Raw genomic sequence first — 18675 nt, 5'->3', positions numbered from 1 at the left:
TTTTTATTTATTTAATTCCCCTCCCCTCCCCCGGTTGTCTGTTTTTCTGTGTCTTTTTGCTGCGTCTTGTTTCTTTGTCCGCTTCTGTTGTCGTCAGCGGCACGGGAAGTGTGGGTGGCACCATTCCTGGGCAGGCTGCTCCCTCCTTCGCGCTGGGCGGCTCTCCTTATGGGTGCACTCCTTGCGCGTGGGTTCCCCTACGCGGGGGACACCCCTGCGTGGCACGGCACTCCTTGCGCGCATCAGCACTGCGCATGGGCCAGCTCCACACGGGTCAAGGAGGCCCGGGGCTTGAACCGCGGACCTCCCATGTGGTAGACGGACGCCCTAACCACTGGGCCAAAGTCGGTTTCCCAACACTTGCATTGTTGTGAAACATTTGTTACAAATTATTAAAGAATGTCATCAATACATTACTACTAACTATAGTCCATGTCTTACAATTGGTATATTTTCTGCCAACCCGGCCTATTATTACTATTTTATAAATATATTTTTATTACAGAAGTTGTGATCTTACAAAACAATCATGCATGTGTATAGAATTCCCATACAACACCCCTCCATCAACACACCACACTGTGGTGAAACATTTGTTACAGATTATGAGACAGTGTCATCAGACCGTTACCACCAACCAGGGTCCATTGTGTACATTTGGCACACTTTTTCCATACCCCCCCCCCATTATCAACACAGTACATCTTTGGCATTAATGCAAGAATATTACAGTATTGCTGTTAACCACCGTCCATAGGTCACACCAGTTGTATTTTTCCCATGCTTCTCTACATTCCCACCACCCTCGATCCTGGTATATTCTTCTTAAATAAATTCTTTTAATGCATCATTAGCTGTTACATTTATTAACAGGTTTACACTTATATCTAATTCCTTTGTTGTCCTAATATTTTGATGTCAGATATAGGTAATCCTCATAAAATAATGTAGAAGGTTTCTCTATTTTTACGTGTGTCTTAGAATATTTGTGTAAAATAGGACTTGTTCCCTCAAAGTTCTCATTAGAGCTCAGCTATAAAATCACTGGGGCCTAGCTTATCTTCTAGTGCAAGTTCTTTGACAATAGTTTGGTGGTTATTTATTTGTTCAGGTTTTCTACCTCTACATAATTTCACTGTGGTCGTATATTTTTTAGAAAGCTATCTAACTCATTTAGATTTCCAAGTTTATTGGCAAACAGTTGTTTATGTCACCCCCTTATAAATCATAATCATACATAGAGATGAAATTTATTTATTTATTGTTTTAAGATTTATTTTTTATTTATATCTCTTCCTCCCCCCCCCCCCCCCCAGTTGTCTGCTCTGTGTGTCCATTTGCCGTGTGTTCTTCTGTGATTGCTTCTATCCTTATCAGCAGCACCGGGAATCTGTGTTTCTTTTTGTTGCGTCATCTTGTTGTGTCAGCTCTCCGTGTGTGCAGTGCCACTCCTGGGCAGGCTGTACTTTCTTGCGCGCTGGGTGGCTCTCCTTATGGGGCACACTCCTTGCGCGTGGGGCTCCCCTACGTAGGGGACACCCCTGCGTGGCATGGCACTCCTTGCGTGCATCAGCACTGCTCATGGGCCAGCTCCACACCGGTCAAGGAGGCCCAGGGTTTGAACCGTGGACCTCCCATATGGTAGGCGGATGCCCTATCCATTGGGCCAAGTCCGCTTCCCGAGATGAAATTTAAATAGTTACTGCCTGCTCCTTTTTTTCCCTCTTTCTGTAGTGTCAGACTTTGTAAGTTTTAGTTTATCTAATTCATCTTTTGGGAAAATTTAAATTTTGGTTTTACTTGTAACTTCTCTTTCCTCTTTCCTGTTTTTAATTTATGCTTTAATTTTTTATTCCTCTTTTCACTTTCTTTTGGCCTTTTTTCCTTTTTCTCTTTTTAAAATGCAATCACAAAGGAGATGTGACCTAAAGTGTTTAGTTTCATGGGAGAAATCTGTTTTAAATGAATATTTATCTACTTGGAGGATTCAGTGCTTCTTACATCTGAAAGCTGAGTTAATGCCGGCAGGTTATATTTTTCTGTTTCCTTGTGTCTGAATGATGAGGTAATGTGGGCTGGATATATATTTTTTGGTTTTCTTGTGTCTGATGAGGCAGTGCAGACCTGCTATTTGTCTCCCATCAGAACAAGCACATTCTTGGATCCTCTCAGTCTCGACGTGATGTTGTCAATCTTCTTGGGCTTTAGGTTGTTACCAGCTGGGTGATCTATCAGTGCGGAACGAGTGGGCAGGAAGAAAGCAGGACTCCAGGCATTGCTGTCAGACAGACTCTTGGCCTTGGCCTGATTCTTCTCTGTGTTTGGACCCAGGGTAGCCTGGCTTCCTTCTAGTTTTAGCTGCCCTCCCATCTGGGTACAGAGCCCTGTCCCTTCAGAATTTGCACCAAGCACAGCCCGCTTTGTACTTGGTGGACCCACCCAGGCAGCAGACCCAGAAAACTTTGTGTTCCTTTGACGTTTTTCCTGCACCCCTACCTCACATGGCAAGAAAAAGCCTTGCTGTGCAGTGCAACCTCTGCTGGTGACCCTCACTCAGTGCGGCTCACTGCACTTGGCACCCCTTTATTCACAGAAGCAAAAGAGACCCTGGTGGTTTGTGTTTGTCTCATGGCTGACCTCTGGCCCCTACAATTGTACTTCCAAATTAAGGTATGGGGCAGGTCGAGTTCTGGACATTTTCTACTTCTTGGATTATCTTATTAACCTTGGGTAATCTCAGGGATATGGGTTATTTGCTTCTTGGTTGGTTTTTCAGTTGTGTCTGCTTATATCCAATAGAAAATCTTTGACGTTTTTTTCATTTGGATGGCACCCTTTCCTAGTTTCCAATACGGACATAGCTCTAATCCCTGTTTTCCTTTTTCTTTTTTTCCCACTGCCTTTTTTCTCCCATTCTCTAGCTTGCTTAGTATCTGGGGAATGGGAAGAGGGGATAAAAGCAAACACTTGTGTTCAATTCATCGAGTTTATCTAGAAGTCATGTTTATAATTTTTAAATGAGTGTGTAATATTCTATCTTACTAATGTAAACATGATCATTTCTGCGTTATTAAGCTTTTGGGATTTTTCCCCCGAATTCTTTGCTCTACTATGAACTGTTTTTGAACAGAATGCTTTTGAGAATATCCCTTCGAATTTTCTCTCAGAGTAGACTTCAAGTGAACTTTACAACAAAATCCACAATGAAACATATTCTGTTCAGCTTGTGTAGGACACATCAGTTGTCAGGCACCTGCGGTATGCCTGGCACAGGGAGGTAAATTAAGGCAAGCCAGCCAGGTACAGTCTGGATTCAGAGAGCCCTCTTCCCATGTCACTGTGAGAATGTCTTGAGAGGCTTTGACATGCTCCTCTGAAACTAGAGTAAAATATTGCCCACATTCCTCCAACAGTATCAGAAAGAGAAGAGAGATGCTTTTAGAGTGACTTGTTTTTATTAAATCCATATTGGCTCCTAATGTGTACCACTTTCTTTTCATAAACCATATGTTTAATCTAATATAGAACTTTGCCAGTGATTTACATTAATTTAGTAATCTATTTTGTGGCTGGTTGGCCACAATGGTGGGTCTTAAAATTGAAATTCTTTGAACCAGAGGGGTCTCTGAAACAGCCCAGCTCTGTGTCTGTTTTCCTAGGTAAAAAAGGGGAGCGATAAAGAAATTATCTTGAATTGAAACCCACATGGTATGAATTGATATTTTGGAGCAATGAGTAGTTGTCTTTTATTTATCAACCTTATAGTTATGACTCTCACAAGGGCTCCTGTAGATACCTGTTGCTGCAGTAAAAATCATTAAGCAGAGTGACTTGAACAAGTTTCTTTACCTCTCTAGGCCCCAGTTTCCTTATTTATAAAATGGGTATAATGGGATTGAATTAGTTGATATACAGAAGCATTTGGTACAGAATCTGGAACATGGTAGGTGCTATATCACTATTCTTTTTAACTTATTTTTATTTTATTTTTAATTTTTTTCTCTTTATTTTTTTAATGTTACATTAATTCCCCCAACCCCCTCATCCCACTCCTCCACCCATAACAACAACCTCCTCCATCATCATGAGACATTCATTGCATTTGGTGAATACATCTCTGAGCACTGCTGCACCTCATAGTCAATGGTCCACATCATAGCCCACACTCTCCCACATTCCACCCAGTGGGCCATGGGAGGACATACAATGTCCGATCACTGTCCCTGCAGCACCACCCAGGACAACTCCAAGTCCTGAAAACGCCCCCACATCTCATCTCTTCCTCCTACTCCCTACCCCCCAGCAGCCACCATGGCCACTTTCTCCACACCAATGCCACATTTTCTCGATTATTAATCACAATAGTTCATGAATAGAATATCAGTAAGTCCACTCTAATCCATACTCTATTCCTCCATCCTGTGGACCTTGGAATGGTTGTGTCCACTCCACATCCATATCAAGATGGGGCTTAGATTCCACATGGATGCTGGATGCAATTCTCCTGCTTGCAGTTGTAGGCACTCTTGGCTCCCTGGTGTGGTGGTTGACCTTCTTCACCTCCATGTTAGCTGAGTGAGGTAAGTCCAATAAACCAGAGTATAGGAGTTGCAAGTCTTTTGAGGCTCAGGGCCTGGCTATCACATGGTCAGTCCAGAGATTCAGGTCCCCTGGGTATACACTAAACCCCAGCACCAACTATAGTTCCGGTAAAAGTAACAGGAGAGGCTTGTGGACAATGATCACATCTGAGTCCAGCTCCATCACACAGAAACACAAACTCCAAAGTAGGGCCAACTGACATGGCACTGTATATCACTATTAATACACTCAGATATATTTTTAAAATGAAGATGATTTGTCTGCAAGTGTTCTTGCTTCCCTTTATAGACTGTGGGGCCGGGCTCACGGTGGACTCTTAATAAATGTTGCTGAAAATAAAAACTGTATTGAGAGTCAAAAATAGTGCAAATACACTTCCCTTAATCATCTTGTGGGGAGTCAGGCAGTCAATCAATCAAGATATAATAAACTTCCAGGTAGTGGTAAATCCTGTGAAGGAAAACAAAGCCAGGGATAGGGGCTGGAGAGTGATGGGGCGGGGTGTGCAGGGATATTTTTAGACTTTGTGGCCTGAGGAGGTGCCATTTGAGCAGAATGCTTTGAAAGAAGGAGACAGCCACCTCGGGCTCTGGGGGGAAGAATGTTCCAGGCAGGGAAGACAGCAAGTCCACAGGTCTAGAGGGCCGGGTGAGCCCTGCCGGCTGGTTCAGGGACCAAGCATTGAGAAGGATGAACTTGGAAGGGAATGTTGGCCATGAGGTCACAGGGATAAGGACCAGAGGGGGAGGGGCCTTGCAGGTTAAGGTGGGGGGTTTGGCTTTTATTCTACATGTGATGGGGTGTCATTGAGAGTTTTTGAGCAGGGGATGGACATGTTTTGATTTACAATTTTCAAAGAGTGCCTTGGTGGCAGTGTGGAGAGCTATCAGCAAAAACAAAACAGGAACCTTTTGTGTTGAGGCAAGAGTTTCCTTGCTTCTGGGGTTTGACATTCATATAGATCCCTGTTCTAGAGCTTCCATCTCTTAGGACTCTGGTGGGGGATGAGCCTGGATGCCTCAGCCCACGACCCCTGTCTGTCCCTCCCAAGGTGTGTATAGCCTCCTTCCACCGTTGTTTCTCACAGGGCCAATATCCCCAGGGAAAAACTTTAGCGCATGGGTTCTTAACTTTTTTTGTTCCACAGACCCCTTTGCCGTCAGGTGAAAGCGACGGACCCCTTACTAAGTCCACACTATACTGTGTGTTATTTAATAAATATATCACACCTGCACTAACACGTCCCCACGAGAATAATGTTTTTTTAAAATTTCAATTCAAGCTCACAGACCCCTGTTAAGAACCCCTGATTGAGAGGGTACTTGTATTTTAAACGCTAAGGGAAAAGGTAAGCTTTCCCTGACTGGCTCATGTTTACGCAAAAAGAGAGTGTTAGGCTGGACAAATGGCCACACAAAGGTGATTCAGCTTTGTAAGAAACCCTGAATTTGGAGCCACAATCCTATGTTCAACCCTTGGCATAGCACTGCCTAGCTTCAATACAGTTAGCTGGTTTTTTCACCTTTTCGAAGCGACTTCCTCATCTCTAGAGACAATGTTTGTCCTGCAAACCTCACCAGGCTGTCATGGGGTGCAATGAAATGTGAACATGGAAACACTGTGTACAGGTGTGTATGGACAGCTGAGGAAAACACATCACCTCTTAGGAAGTTACATTTGTAGCTTGTTGGCTGTTCCCGTCTGCTCAGGTAGGGTTCCAGGTAACACCCTGGAGTGAGGCTGTGGTGTCCCCTGGTTGTATAGTGACATAAGGGAAGAATCCGGAGTGTGCCCCAAGGTCTGCCTGACTGAGCCTCCCCTCTCCCCAGCTTCAACAACTGCTTTGAGAGCTGTTTAACTGGCCTGGACATTTCAGTCCTCTATGTGGACTGTTCCTGAAGTTATTGGTTGAGCTCCCCAGAGCAAAGGGCAGGGGAGTTGGCCTGGGGTCACTACTAGACCCGGGGACAGATGGGCAGATAGCTACGGTCACACAATATGCACAACATACGAAAATGAGCAAGGCACAGCTCCAGTCACTGGGAACTCACAGTAGTTTTGGATGTTAGATGTTAAAGAAATGACTAAAACGATGGAAAATGCATCTGTAGCGGTCTCTTCAAATGAGAAGAGAGTGACTGACAGCCAGAAAAGGGATCAAGGCAGGTTTCCAAGAGAGGGAGTGATTGAGCAGGATCCTGTGAGATGTTTGGAGACCTCCATGCACAAAAGAGAGGGAGGGCTTTCCCAACAAAGATGAGGGGTGGGCTACAGCCCGGTGGGCTCTGGGAACCGGTGCCTAGAAGGCATGTGGGGAGTGGTGAGAAAGAGGCTGCTGCAGCCAGTCCAAGTGGAAATTGGTCTTCTGAGCTGGTGCTGGCTTACCCGACTATGTGGTTTTGAATCCTTTTTTTTGTGCAGTGGAGCCAAATGTTGCTAAAGTGCAAGGGCGGCCTCTGCAGTGCCTAGCAGGGTGACTTGCCGGAGGTCAGTGTTTAAATATTTTCTGAAAGGACAAAGACATACTGGTTCTCCGGGAGTTCCAGAGATGAAGATGCCCCCTCTCAGATCCCCTGACACTGGGATGTCACAACTGCATGGCCTGTAATTACAGTGTGTTGAGAAAGCACGAAATCAGAGACATAGCTGAGAAGTGGGAAGAACTGGGATCTGCTCCCATAATTACTTTCTGTGAATATGGTACATTTTCAGTAATCACAAAAAATTTCTTTTGACATTGCATAAGTAAGTATGTGATAACATTATCTCTGATCAATGGAGATAGGAGGCAAGGAAGGGACCTTTTTGTGTACTTTCCATCTCCCACCAAGTTGGGTGACACTGCCCTTGATCCCAGGTTGCGCTGCAAAGCCTCTGCCCTATCCCCACCTTCCTCTTGTCCTCTTCCCAGCAATCCCAAGATGAGCTGGAGCTCATGGATATGACTGCCAGGTTGGGCCACCCATTTTTCTGTGTTCTCTGGTCTAGGGGCTGGGTCCTGTTCAACTAGGATAGCTAGAAGAGAGAATTCCGAGGGAAGTGCCTTTCCATCCGCAGCCTGTGACCTGTTGGCCCACAAGTCAGAAATGTTTTCCTGCATTCCTGACCAAGGCCCTGGGTCCTTTAAATTTCACAATTACCCCTCCTTTTATATATATATGGTAGAGACAGGATTTATTCTAAGATAAATATTTATAATTTTATATATTTCCCTTTTTTTTCTCTAGCATTTGCCATTCCTCCTTTATATCAAACATTTTTATTATGGAAAATTTTAAACATATACAAAAAAGGAGAGAACTATATATTTAACTCCCAAGTACCAGCTTCAGCAATTATCAACTCATGGGCATCTTGTGTCATCTGTATCCCCACCTACCACCACCTGTCCTGAGTTATTTTGAAGGAAGTAACAGACATCATTATCTTTTCATCTCTAAACATTTTAGTATATATTTCTCAAAGTTGAAGGCCTTTGTAAATGTATGCTACTTCAATTATCACACGTAATGATTCCTTAATATCAGCACATAGCTAATCAATATCCAAATTTCCCTATCAAAATCTTTTTCTTTTTACATTTTGTTTTAATCAGGATTTAAATAAGGTTGATCCATTGTAATTGGTTGATATAGCTCTTAAGTTTCCTTTCATCTTTAAGCGCTGCTTCTATCTCTGGGTCTTTTATCCTTGCAATTTATTCATTCAAGAAATAAATTCCTTGTGATTTATTTATTTATTCACATACCATGGATTTTGTCAACTGCATCGTCCATATTCTTCTCTCCTCTCTGTTTTCTGTAAATGACAGTGTATCTAGAGACTTGTTTAGGATTCAGTGTCCATTTTTCTGGCAAGCATACTTCACAGGTGGTGGCATGAACTTCTGTCAGGAGGCACATAATGCTGAGTTGTCTCTTTGTGATGGTTGATTTATTTTTTGAATGTTTAAGTACTTAAGAGGGGATAAGTCCCAAATGTTTACCTGGGTCTACAGAGGTGGTCCTGAGAAAGGAGGAAAAACTGAGAATGTGGTGAGCTCAACAGAATTCCTTTCCTATTGATTTCTGAGGATTGTGGGCTGATTGTGTTCTCTGTCCCTGAACTATTTGCTTGTGTTGGTTCCTCCACAGCTTGCTGGAAGTTTAAATTACCACGAATTCAGTGGAAGGCATTGGGATAGCATCTCTTGGTCATAAAAGACCAGTTCACTCCAGAAACTTCAGACTTTTTGAATTATTTGTGTATTGAGGGAGCTGCTTTGCTTGGCTAAACCAGCTAGTTTTGCTGATATTTTCCAGGTGTGTCTTTTCATTTAAATTGTTAAGGTAACTTTTTTTTTCTTTTAGGACCTCATTTTGCCCAATGGTGGTACTCCAGCTGGCACCTCAAGCCCAGCTTCTTCATCTTCCCTTCTCAACAGACTTCAACTTGATGATGACATTGATGGTGAGACCAGAGATCTCTTTGTCACGGTTGATGACCCCAAGAAGCATGTCTGCACAATGGAGACCTACATTACATATAGAATCACCACCAAGGTGGGTCCTCCCTTCATTATCTTCTACCCATTGTGAATGATCTTGGGGAATTGGGGTCCTAAATCTCTGAGATGAGGCCATGACTATAATAGGGCCTAGTTGGGATTGATGGTAGGAGAGTGAATAGGAGAGGGAGGGGCACTGATATTCATTGACTTTCTGTTATGTGCTGTAGCAGTTTGATACTACTGATGAATTCCAAAAAGAAATATTGGATTATGTTTGTAATCTGATCTGTACCTGGGCATGATTGAGTTATGATTAGGGCGTTAGGGCACTAAGGGGTGGGGACTCACAGATAAAAAGACATAGCAAAGAACAGGGTTGAGGGTTTCTGGTGTTGGAGTTTTGATGTTGGAGTTTGATGCTGAAGCCTTAAGCTGGAGCCCCAGGAACTAAGCTCACAGAGAAAAGAGAAGCCAGCCCCAGGAAGAAAGGAAACTTGAACCCAGAGAACAGCACGCCCCAGGAACGTAGGAACCCAGGAAGCCTGAACCCTTGCAGACATCGGCAGACATCTCCTCCAAATAGACTTTGGTGAGGGAAGTAACTTATGCTTTCTGGCCTGGTATCTGTAAGCTCCTACCCCAAATAAATACCCCTTATAAAAACCAACCAATTGCTGGTGTTTTGCATCAGCACCCCTTTGGCTGACTAATACACGTGCCTATCAGGTAGTGGGCAGGGAGCTGAGATTTAATTAAATTAAGATTGATTAATTTTCACAGTAATCCTAAGAAGTTTACCTTTTAGTCACAATTTTTCAGATGAGGAAATGGAAGGAGAAAATTTAAGTAATTTGTTCATGCTTACAAAGTTGATGACCAGGGTTCTAACTTGAACTTTTAGGACTACAGGACTTCTCTTAACTGATTCTCAGGCTAATGCACTTGCTGCAACTTCCCACTCTTTCCTCTTTCTATCCTTACCCTTTTTCCTCTGTGCCCTTATTTCTACCCATTGTGGCATTATTTGATTTCCTGTAAATGTCTTAGGGTATCCTAACTAAGTTCCAATCCCACATTTTCACTTGGCTATGATGCCAACACCTCAGATAAACTCGTCATAGAACAAAGTTTTACTTCTTACCAAGACCTCTTCTTTTCCTTTTTCTAATAGTGACACCAGGTTTGATATCTTGATGATGTGTTTGGAATCTTTTTCCAGCAAGTTGTGTTAAAGGTTGTGTGTTAAAGGTTGTGAGAGAGTGGACAACTGGTGACAGACACCAAACACTGGATCTTTTCCCGAGCTGTCCACTTCTCCTGCTGAGGTCCTCAAGAAAAGTTAACGCTCAGAGGATAAAGTCGTACAAAAGCTTGCTTTTTTCTTCAAGTCTTCAACTTTCTAATCCTAATACAGGTTCCTGATGACCAAAGCTGGACAAAGTATAGCGCTTCTTTGGCCTGAGCTAAAATGAGCCCAGTGTGGAGAGCCAGTGCAAGTAATGCCACCACCCCAAAACAAAACAAAATGAAACTCACACTAGATAAGCCATTTGTGTCTTCTCTCTCCAGTGGTGGAGAATCAGCCTAGGTCTTCTCAGGGCAGGCAGCTTCCAGCTCTTTTCTCTCTAGGCTCATAGAAAAGTAGTATCGTATTAATAGCTAAAAACTCTTGCACACTTACCACGTGCTGCCCTTTTTGCAATAGAAACTCTTTTTATTTTTTATAAGTAATACATTGTTCATTGTAGAAAAGTGAGAAAATGCAAATAAGCTAAAAGAATAAAAGAATACCAGTCAGAAATAATCATTTATAACTTTCTGAATTATTTTTCTATATCCATTTACAAAAATGGATATTTTTCATTGTTAATTCACTTATTGCATTGCAAACATCTTTCTGTGCCAGAAAATGCCAGCAAGCACACTTTTACTCTGTTTCCTTGTATGGATGAGCCATCATTTATTTTGTGCTAAGAGCTTTAAATGTTTATCAGTTAATCATCACACTCAATGATGTAGGTACTGGTGCTGCCCTTATTTTACAAATGAATAAACTGAGGCACAGAGGCATTAAGATGATTGCTTCACCTACAACTAATATGTGGTGGAGCTAGGACTTGAGTTTAAGTCTGTCTGATTCCAGCATTGCTGGCTTAATAATTGCCATGAACTTCCAGAATTACATGATTACCAAAAGGAGGGATGCCTCTCACTCCCAGCACTATTCCAGTACCATGGCCTGGCTCTGGAAACTGGCAGTGCCATGGGGAGGAGTCTTCAGCTCTCTTAGGAACTATGCTCCACCAGTCAGTCATCACCAAGTTTCAGTCCCCAACTAGTTCCTTATTTCAAATGCCTCAGTGGTTAACAGAGTATAAATGCTGCGCAGAGGTCAAGTTGTTCCTAAGGACCACAGAGTGGATGTTAGATTTAACAACAAGAAGGCTACTGATGACTGCCATAAAGGCATTTCAGGAGCATGGAGGTGTAGAACCTGGTCCGTGGTCGGTTGGGTGAGTGGGAGGTAAAAAAGAGAAGACATCGTGACTGTTGGTGGTTTGGCAATGAAGGCAAGGAGAGAGAGAGAACAGTAACTGGAGGGGCGTGCAGGTTTGAGGGAAGGTGTTTTGTTTGTTTTTTAAAGATGGAAGAGGGTTGAGCACATGTAAGTTCCAACTGGCCAGTGTTGGCAGGGAGGAGATGTTAGGGTGAAGATTGAAGAGGGGGCGGCAGCCACTGAGAAGGTGGAAGGAGATAGTATCCTGAGCAGAAGTGGAGGAACTGGCCTCTCATGGGGAAGCAACACTTTTCCCATTGTTGGAGAGGAAGAAGGGAAGTTTGTGAGATTTGTGGCAGGAAGTTGAGTGTTCTCTGCTTAGAGCTGTGTTTTCTCTGTGGATAGATGATGAGGTTTTCTACTAAGACTTAGGGGAGGTTTTAAACAAGGTTTTAAACAATGTCTGCAGGCCTTTTAAGAGCTGATGTAGAAAATGAGGGAGAGAGGTGGCTAAGAAAGTTTAGAAAGATTGCTTGGCAGTGTTGAGGGTCCATTTGTAGGCCCTGAATTTATTATGTCCATCTGGACGTTTGCTGATTTTGTTTTTCCTCCAGTAGTACTCATATGCCTGGGTCTAAGAAAGTAAGAAGTGGATGATTGCATTTTCCCCAGGGATGGGCAAAGGGATGGTGGGGAAGGAGCATCTAGGATATTGGTAAGTGTCTTAGCTTCCTTGGGCTGCTGTAACAAGACACCACAAACTGGGTAGCTTGAAACAACAGAAATCTATTCCCTCCCAGTTCTGAAGTCTGGAAGTCAGAAAGCAAGGTGATGGCTACTGAAGGCTTTAGGGGAGAAGGCTTCAGGGGAGAATCCTTCCTTGCCTTGTCCTAGTTTCTGGTGGCTCCCAGCAATCCTCGGGGCTCCTTGCCTTGCGGCTCAATCACTTCGGTCTTTGTTTCTGTCATCACGTGGCCTCTTCCCTGTGGCCTTGTGTGTCCTCTTCTTAGGAGGACACCAGTCATTGGATTTAGGGCCACCCTAACCCAGCATGACCTCATCTTAACTAATTACATCTGCAAAGACCCTATTTCCAGATAAGGTCACATTCTGAGGTTCCAGGTGGACATGAAATTCGGGGGGTGGGGGGGGGGACATTATTCAATCTATTATAATAAGAAAGGGATTAAAGTGATGGGTCATGGAATTAATGCTGCATAGGGAAGGATGTAAAAAAATCCAGGAACTTTAGATTCAAGGGGCTGAAATACCAGGGATAATGGGAGCAGAAGAGCCTGAAATATATGAGGTACTGGTTAAAGAGGGAGATGTCTGAGTTTCTACCTGGTGACAAAGTCTGTGGAGGGGTCGTGGGTGGGTGAGTGGAAGGAGACCTTGCTGGCTGAAAGGCAGGGTGTCATATGTGTGAGCCAGCAGGATCTTGAGTGTACCCAAATTATGGAAGGACTTTGGAGAAGAAACCTGAGAGCCAGGTGTTAGATTTCCCAGGGAATTAGAAGAAATGGCAGCAGGGTCAACAGAAGGCAGCGGCGAGAAGGGATCGAGGATATGTATAGTTTGGTTGCATGAGCTAGAAAAGGGCTTTTCCAGGGAGGTGAGGAAGGAACAGTGTGGAATGAGATGTCATCAAGGCAATTTCTGACCTTGGCGATGGGGTGAGGTCTGAGGAATGGGAAAACAAAACAAAACAAAATGAGTCCACTTGATGGCTGGATAGGGAGCTTAGATTCTCAGGGGAGAGCCAGGTTTCAGAATTTGAATAGGTTGAAGAATTACAAGACTTTTTAATTACAGAATGGGTCCCCCAGAAAGTTTGGTGGAAAGATCTGAGAGAAAGAAGGGAGGTGGAGGCTCAAGTCAGAGGAAAGGAAGCCCAGAGGTACATAAGGATGGGTGGCCAGAATCAGCTTCAGGTGTTATCATAGGCCACTAGGGTGTGGGGGCAGAATGCAGGTAGCTGGCTACTATTTGAGAAGGAAAGAGCTCCCTCTAATGGATTGCTAGGGGGGTCACCCAGACTTCTTAGGATCCAGCTATGTGGGACAGATGGCACTTCTGAGGAAGACCACATCTCTTTGGACTGAGTTGGTTGTAAATTTTGGATTGAGTGGACAGCTCTTGGGATGGCCCAGACACAGTCATCGGGGACATCAACTCCTGGGGAAGAAGGGCAGACCTTTCGTCCTAGGGTGATGCCCTGTGGACAGGGTACTCTGTTGTGACTCTGTGCTAGGTCTTCCAAAGTGTTGAACTTAAAAAAAAAAAAGAAAAAGACCAAGGAGGTAGTTATGAGTTGAACTGTGTTCCTCAAAGACACGTTCAAGTCCTAACCCCTGGTCTCATGAATGTGACCCTCTTTGGAAAGAGGGTCTCTGAAGATGTGATTAGTTAAGATAGACCCCACTGAATTAGGGTGGACCCTGACTGGTGTCCTTATAAGAAGAGGAGGGAAACGGACTTTGGCCCAGTGGTTAGGGCGTCCGTCTACCATATGGGAGGTCCGCGGTTCAAACCCCGGGCCTCCTTGACCCGTGTGGAGCTGGCCATGCGCAGTGCTGATGTGCGCAAGGAGTGCCGTGCCACACAAGGGTGTCCCCCACGTAGGGGAGCCCCATGTGCAAGGAGTGCGCCCGTGAGGAAAGCCGCCCAGCGTGAAAAGAAAGAGCAGCCTGCCCAGGAATGGCGCTGCCCACACTTCCCGTGCAGCTGACGACAACAGAAGCGGACAAAGAAACAAGACGCAGCAAATGGACACCAAGAACAGACAACCAGGGGAGGGGGAGAAATTAAATAAATAAATAAATCTTAAAAAATAAATAAATAAATAAGAAGAGGAAAATCTGGATACACAAGAGACAGGGGAGAAGGCCGTGTGATGATGGAAGCAACTGTAGCTATCAGCCAAGGACTGCCAAGGATGACTGGCAAACTGCTAGGGGAGGCACGGGAGGATTCTCCCCTACAGGTTTCAGAGGGAGCATGGCCTGGCTGACACCTTGATTTCTGACTTCTGACCCCAGGGCAACACATTTCTATTGTTTTAAGCTGCCCAGTTTGGGTTACTTTGCTATGGCAGCCTTAGGAGACTAAGACAGGTATCCACATGAATGACAGTGCTAAACTTTAGTTGTGAAAACGTTCTGCATGACAACTCCTGTGCTCGGTTATCTGTTCTTAGACCTGACTGTAGATGTGTGCCCATAGCCTGTGCTCTTTGTTGGGCATTCTATGTGGTGGACTTACAGCAGCTACGAGGATGTAGAGCAGAAGGATGTATGCTTATCTCTGATTATAGAATTGTGGGTGTGTGCTTTTCTTTCTTTTTTATTGTTTTTTGTTGTTGTTTTTTTTACCTCTGGCATTAGAAAATAGAAATAAACATTTATTTATCATCTTGTTTTCCTTTCTAAGTTTGACCCCAAATATTCACTGAAGAAATATTTACTGCATACTTATGGTTGGAGGTTTTTTGTTTTCTGGTTTTTTTAGGAGGTACCGGGGTTTGAACCTGGGATCTCATACATGGGAGGCAGACACTCAACCACTGAACTACATTTGCACCCTAGTTGGAAGTTTATTGGCCTGTGAATTTTATGAATATTGTGAGTTCCATAACCGACTGGGTTTCATTCCAGAAATTCACCATGGCCCAGTTTCAGCCAGTTTGTAATGTTCCATGGTAAATGCGTTTTGCTAGCCTCATTCCTGGCTCCATTTAATCTCTCTGTCTTTGCTTTCCTTTGTCTTTCTCACTTCTGATTTATATCATTTGATTGTATTTTATGTATCATCATATCTTGTCTAGAACAAGATATGGTAGAATAAATAAAATAAATCCTGGGCCAGAGAGCGTGAACATCCTCTTGCCTCCTGATGATATTTGCCATATCATGTCATAGGACCAGAAAGCATTAGATGAGCTTTTCCTGTTGTATATACCCTCAAGTTCTCAGAGGAGCTTTAAAAAAAATGAGCATTTTTTCATTTATGTGTATGAACATAAAAGTATTGTATGAGAATGGTAGAAAATAAGAATGAATATAAAGAGCACAATTCTCATGACCACTTATAAATTTTTCTTCTAGGTTTTTATATCCATATTTTTAACATAAATGAAATCACAATGTATGTACAATTGATTTTGTATCCTACTGTTTTCCCTTAAAACTAGAGTGAAGAATTTTTGTCATTGAAGATGTCTTACAGGCAAAATTACCAGTAACCATAGAATAAATAAACCATAATCTCCTTAATAGTTTTTTATTGTTAGATATTTAGGTTGCTTTACTTCTACTTCCTTTGTTATTTTAAATAATACTGCAGTAAACATCATTATACAGATATCTTTGTTGCAATTTAAAAATTATTTTCCATAGAAGAAGAATAACAGGGATTATGAAGCCATAAATCAAGAATACAGGTGAATATTTTTATAAGGTTATAATGGGGATGGCCTTCTTATTTAGGACACCAAAAGCAGGAACTATAAAAAGAAAAAAATGGGTGGATTTGATTATATGACAATTAAAAATTTCTGTAACAGAAAAAAACACTTAGAACTTATAGGTAAATGACTATAAGGAGTCTTCACAATTGAAAATGACATGACTCACAATTTTAAAAAGGTACTTCATGAAGAAATAAAAATAGATGGCCAGCAAACATTTGAATGGATGTTTTAACCCCAGTGTTCACTAAGGTAACAAAAGGAAAAGAAGAATAACATTTCTTTTTAATTTATCAGCCCATCAAAGATAACCAGAGTTGGCATGAGTGTATGGTGAGAATATAAATTGGCATGAAATTTCTAGAAGCAGTTTGTCAATAATAAGTACTCTATCATCCAGCAATTCTATCCCTAGGAATTTTTGTTAAGGGAATTATTAGAGAGGTGCACAAGGGCAGTGTGACAGTTTGATGCTGGATGGACCCCTGGAAATTATGTTCTTAAAGCTAAACCGTTCCTGTGGGTGTAAACCTATTCTAAGTGGGAGCTTTTTTTTATTAGATTACTCCAGTTAAAGGCCTTTTGGTTAGATTACTTCAGTAAGGTGTGGGTCTTAATCCTCTTACTGGGGTCCTTTATAAATGGGATGAATATGGAGAGAGACACAGAGGAACCCCCAAAAGCTGAAGAGAAAAAGCTGCAGGAGCAGAGAGAGAAAGCTACAAGAGCAAAGAGCTGAAGTCAGTGGAACCCAGGAGAGAGGAAGCTAGAAGCTGAAACAACGGAAGAGAAGGGAGAGACCAGCAGATGCCTCCATGTGCTCGTCTTTGGGAAGAAAGCATAGCTTGATGATGCCCTGATGATGCACTTCTATGGCCTCAGAACTGTAAACGTGGAACCTAATACATCCCCACTGTGAAAGCTAACCCATTTCTGGTACATAGCTTTAGGCAGCTTTTAGCAAACTGAAACAGATGTATATACTATGATGCTAACTGTAGCACTGTGGATTTATTGAAAGTAGGAAACAACTTAAATGGTGTAGCAGTTTGATTTTGTTATGAATTCCAAGGATGTGGAGTTGTATGGGAAATCTACACATCTGTATGATTGTTTTGCATGTTCACAATATCTATAACAAAAATAGATTTAAAAAAAATAGTATGGGTTGGTGGAAAAAAGATACCAAATGTAAGATAAGGAATATAGTTGGTAGTAATATTTTGATGATGCTCTTGCATAGTTTGTAACAAATGTTTCACACCAATGCAAAGAGTTGGTGGAGGGGTGATATATGAGACCCCTGTGTGATGTTATGTATGTTTATTTTATTTTGCAATCTTTACTCTACACTTATTTATGTGCGTTCATGTATGAATGATATACTTCAATAAAAAATTTTTTTAAAAAGATACTGGATTATGTTTGTAATATGGTCTGTACCTGGGGATGATTAAGTTATGATTAGGGCTTTGATTGGGCCACGTCATTATCCCTCGGTGGGTGGGGACTCAGATAAAAGGCATGGCAAAGGACAGAGTTGAGCATTTCTGATGTTGGAGTTTTGATGTTGGAGTTTGATGCTGAAGTCTTAAGCTGAAGCCCCAGGAAGTAAGCACACAGAGGAAAGAGAAGCAAGCCCCAGAAAGAGAGGACCTGAGCCAGAAGAACACAGAGGGATAGAGATAGCTCCTTAGACACGGCAGAAACCCCAGGGAGAGAGAGAGAGCTGTTCAACTGATAGTCTACAGCTGACCCTGTGGAGAGAGGCAAAGCCTAGAGAGCCTCATAGTCAACAGCTGACCTTGTGGTGAAAACAGAGGCGCTGAGCCCAGAGGAACCCAGGAAGCCTGAACCCTCACAGAGCAGCCATCTTGCTCCAACACATGAAAATAGACTTTGGTGAGGGAAGTAACTTATGCTTTATGGCCTGGCTTCTGTGAGCTCCTACCCCAAGTAAATACCCTTTATAAAAACCAACCAATTTCTGGTATTTTGTATTAGCTCCCCTTTGGCTGACTAATACAAATGGGGATCTGGTTTAATAATGGCATATTCATTTCATGTAATACTATATATGGTTAAAAATGATTATGTAGATGTGAGCCTACTAACATAGATGTTTAGGATGTAGTAAAGAGATATCCACAATAGGAGTGGATGAGTGAATAGGAATAGAAAAAAATATGAAAAGATATAAACCATAATGTCAACTGTGGCTATCTCTAGTTAGAGGGATTATAGCAGATCTTTTTTTTTTTTTTTTAACTTCTTTGTTTTCCTGAAGTGTTTAAATAAGTATGTTTTCCCTGAATAGATAGAAGGGGGGAAAAGTGCCAGTTCCCCAAAAGTGAAATGAATTGGAGCAGAAAAATACTTGTGTTTTATTATGTGGTTTTGTAGTTTGCAGCTATTGATTTCAAAGTTAGAGTAGAAGCACTGTAATTTATTAAATGGATTTGAAAAAGTGAAATCAGTTGATGATCCTGTAACACTTAGGAAGGCAAAAAATAGAGTCCTCCATTGGTTCTAATGAGTTGCTTTTATTTGTCACCTTCAAAAGACACCTTTATGGGATAGCAATCACTGCATGTCCGCAAGAAGAGCATGGTAGCACTG

At 42.5% G+C, this 18675-nt stretch overlaps 1 protein-coding gene across 2 annotated transcripts in view; it reads left to right on the top strand.

Moving 5' to 3' along the window:
• The window catches only part of SNX30 (sorting nexin family member 30), a 389251-nt gene that overhangs the window by 317793 nt on the left and 52783 nt on the right, over positions 1-18675 (top strand). For both annotated transcript variants that reach the window (XM_058302531.2, XM_058302535.2), the window contains one exon: positions 8952-9143. In XM_058302531.2, coding sequence (XP_058158514.1) covers positions 8952-9143 — 192 coding nt within the window. The remainder of the gene's footprint in view (positions 1-8951; positions 9144-18675) is intronic.

This window comes from Dasypus novemcinctus, chromosome 8, assembly GCF_030445035.2.
Source record: "Dasypus novemcinctus isolate mDasNov1 chromosome 8, mDasNov1.1.hap2, whole genome shotgun sequence".
NCBI classification, from domain to species: Eukaryota; Metazoa; Chordata; class Mammalia; order Cingulata; family Dasypodidae; genus Dasypus; species Dasypus novemcinctus.
The sequence above is the reverse complement of the archived record's forward strand: the minus strand, read 5'-3'. Positions and strand labels throughout refer to the sequence as shown.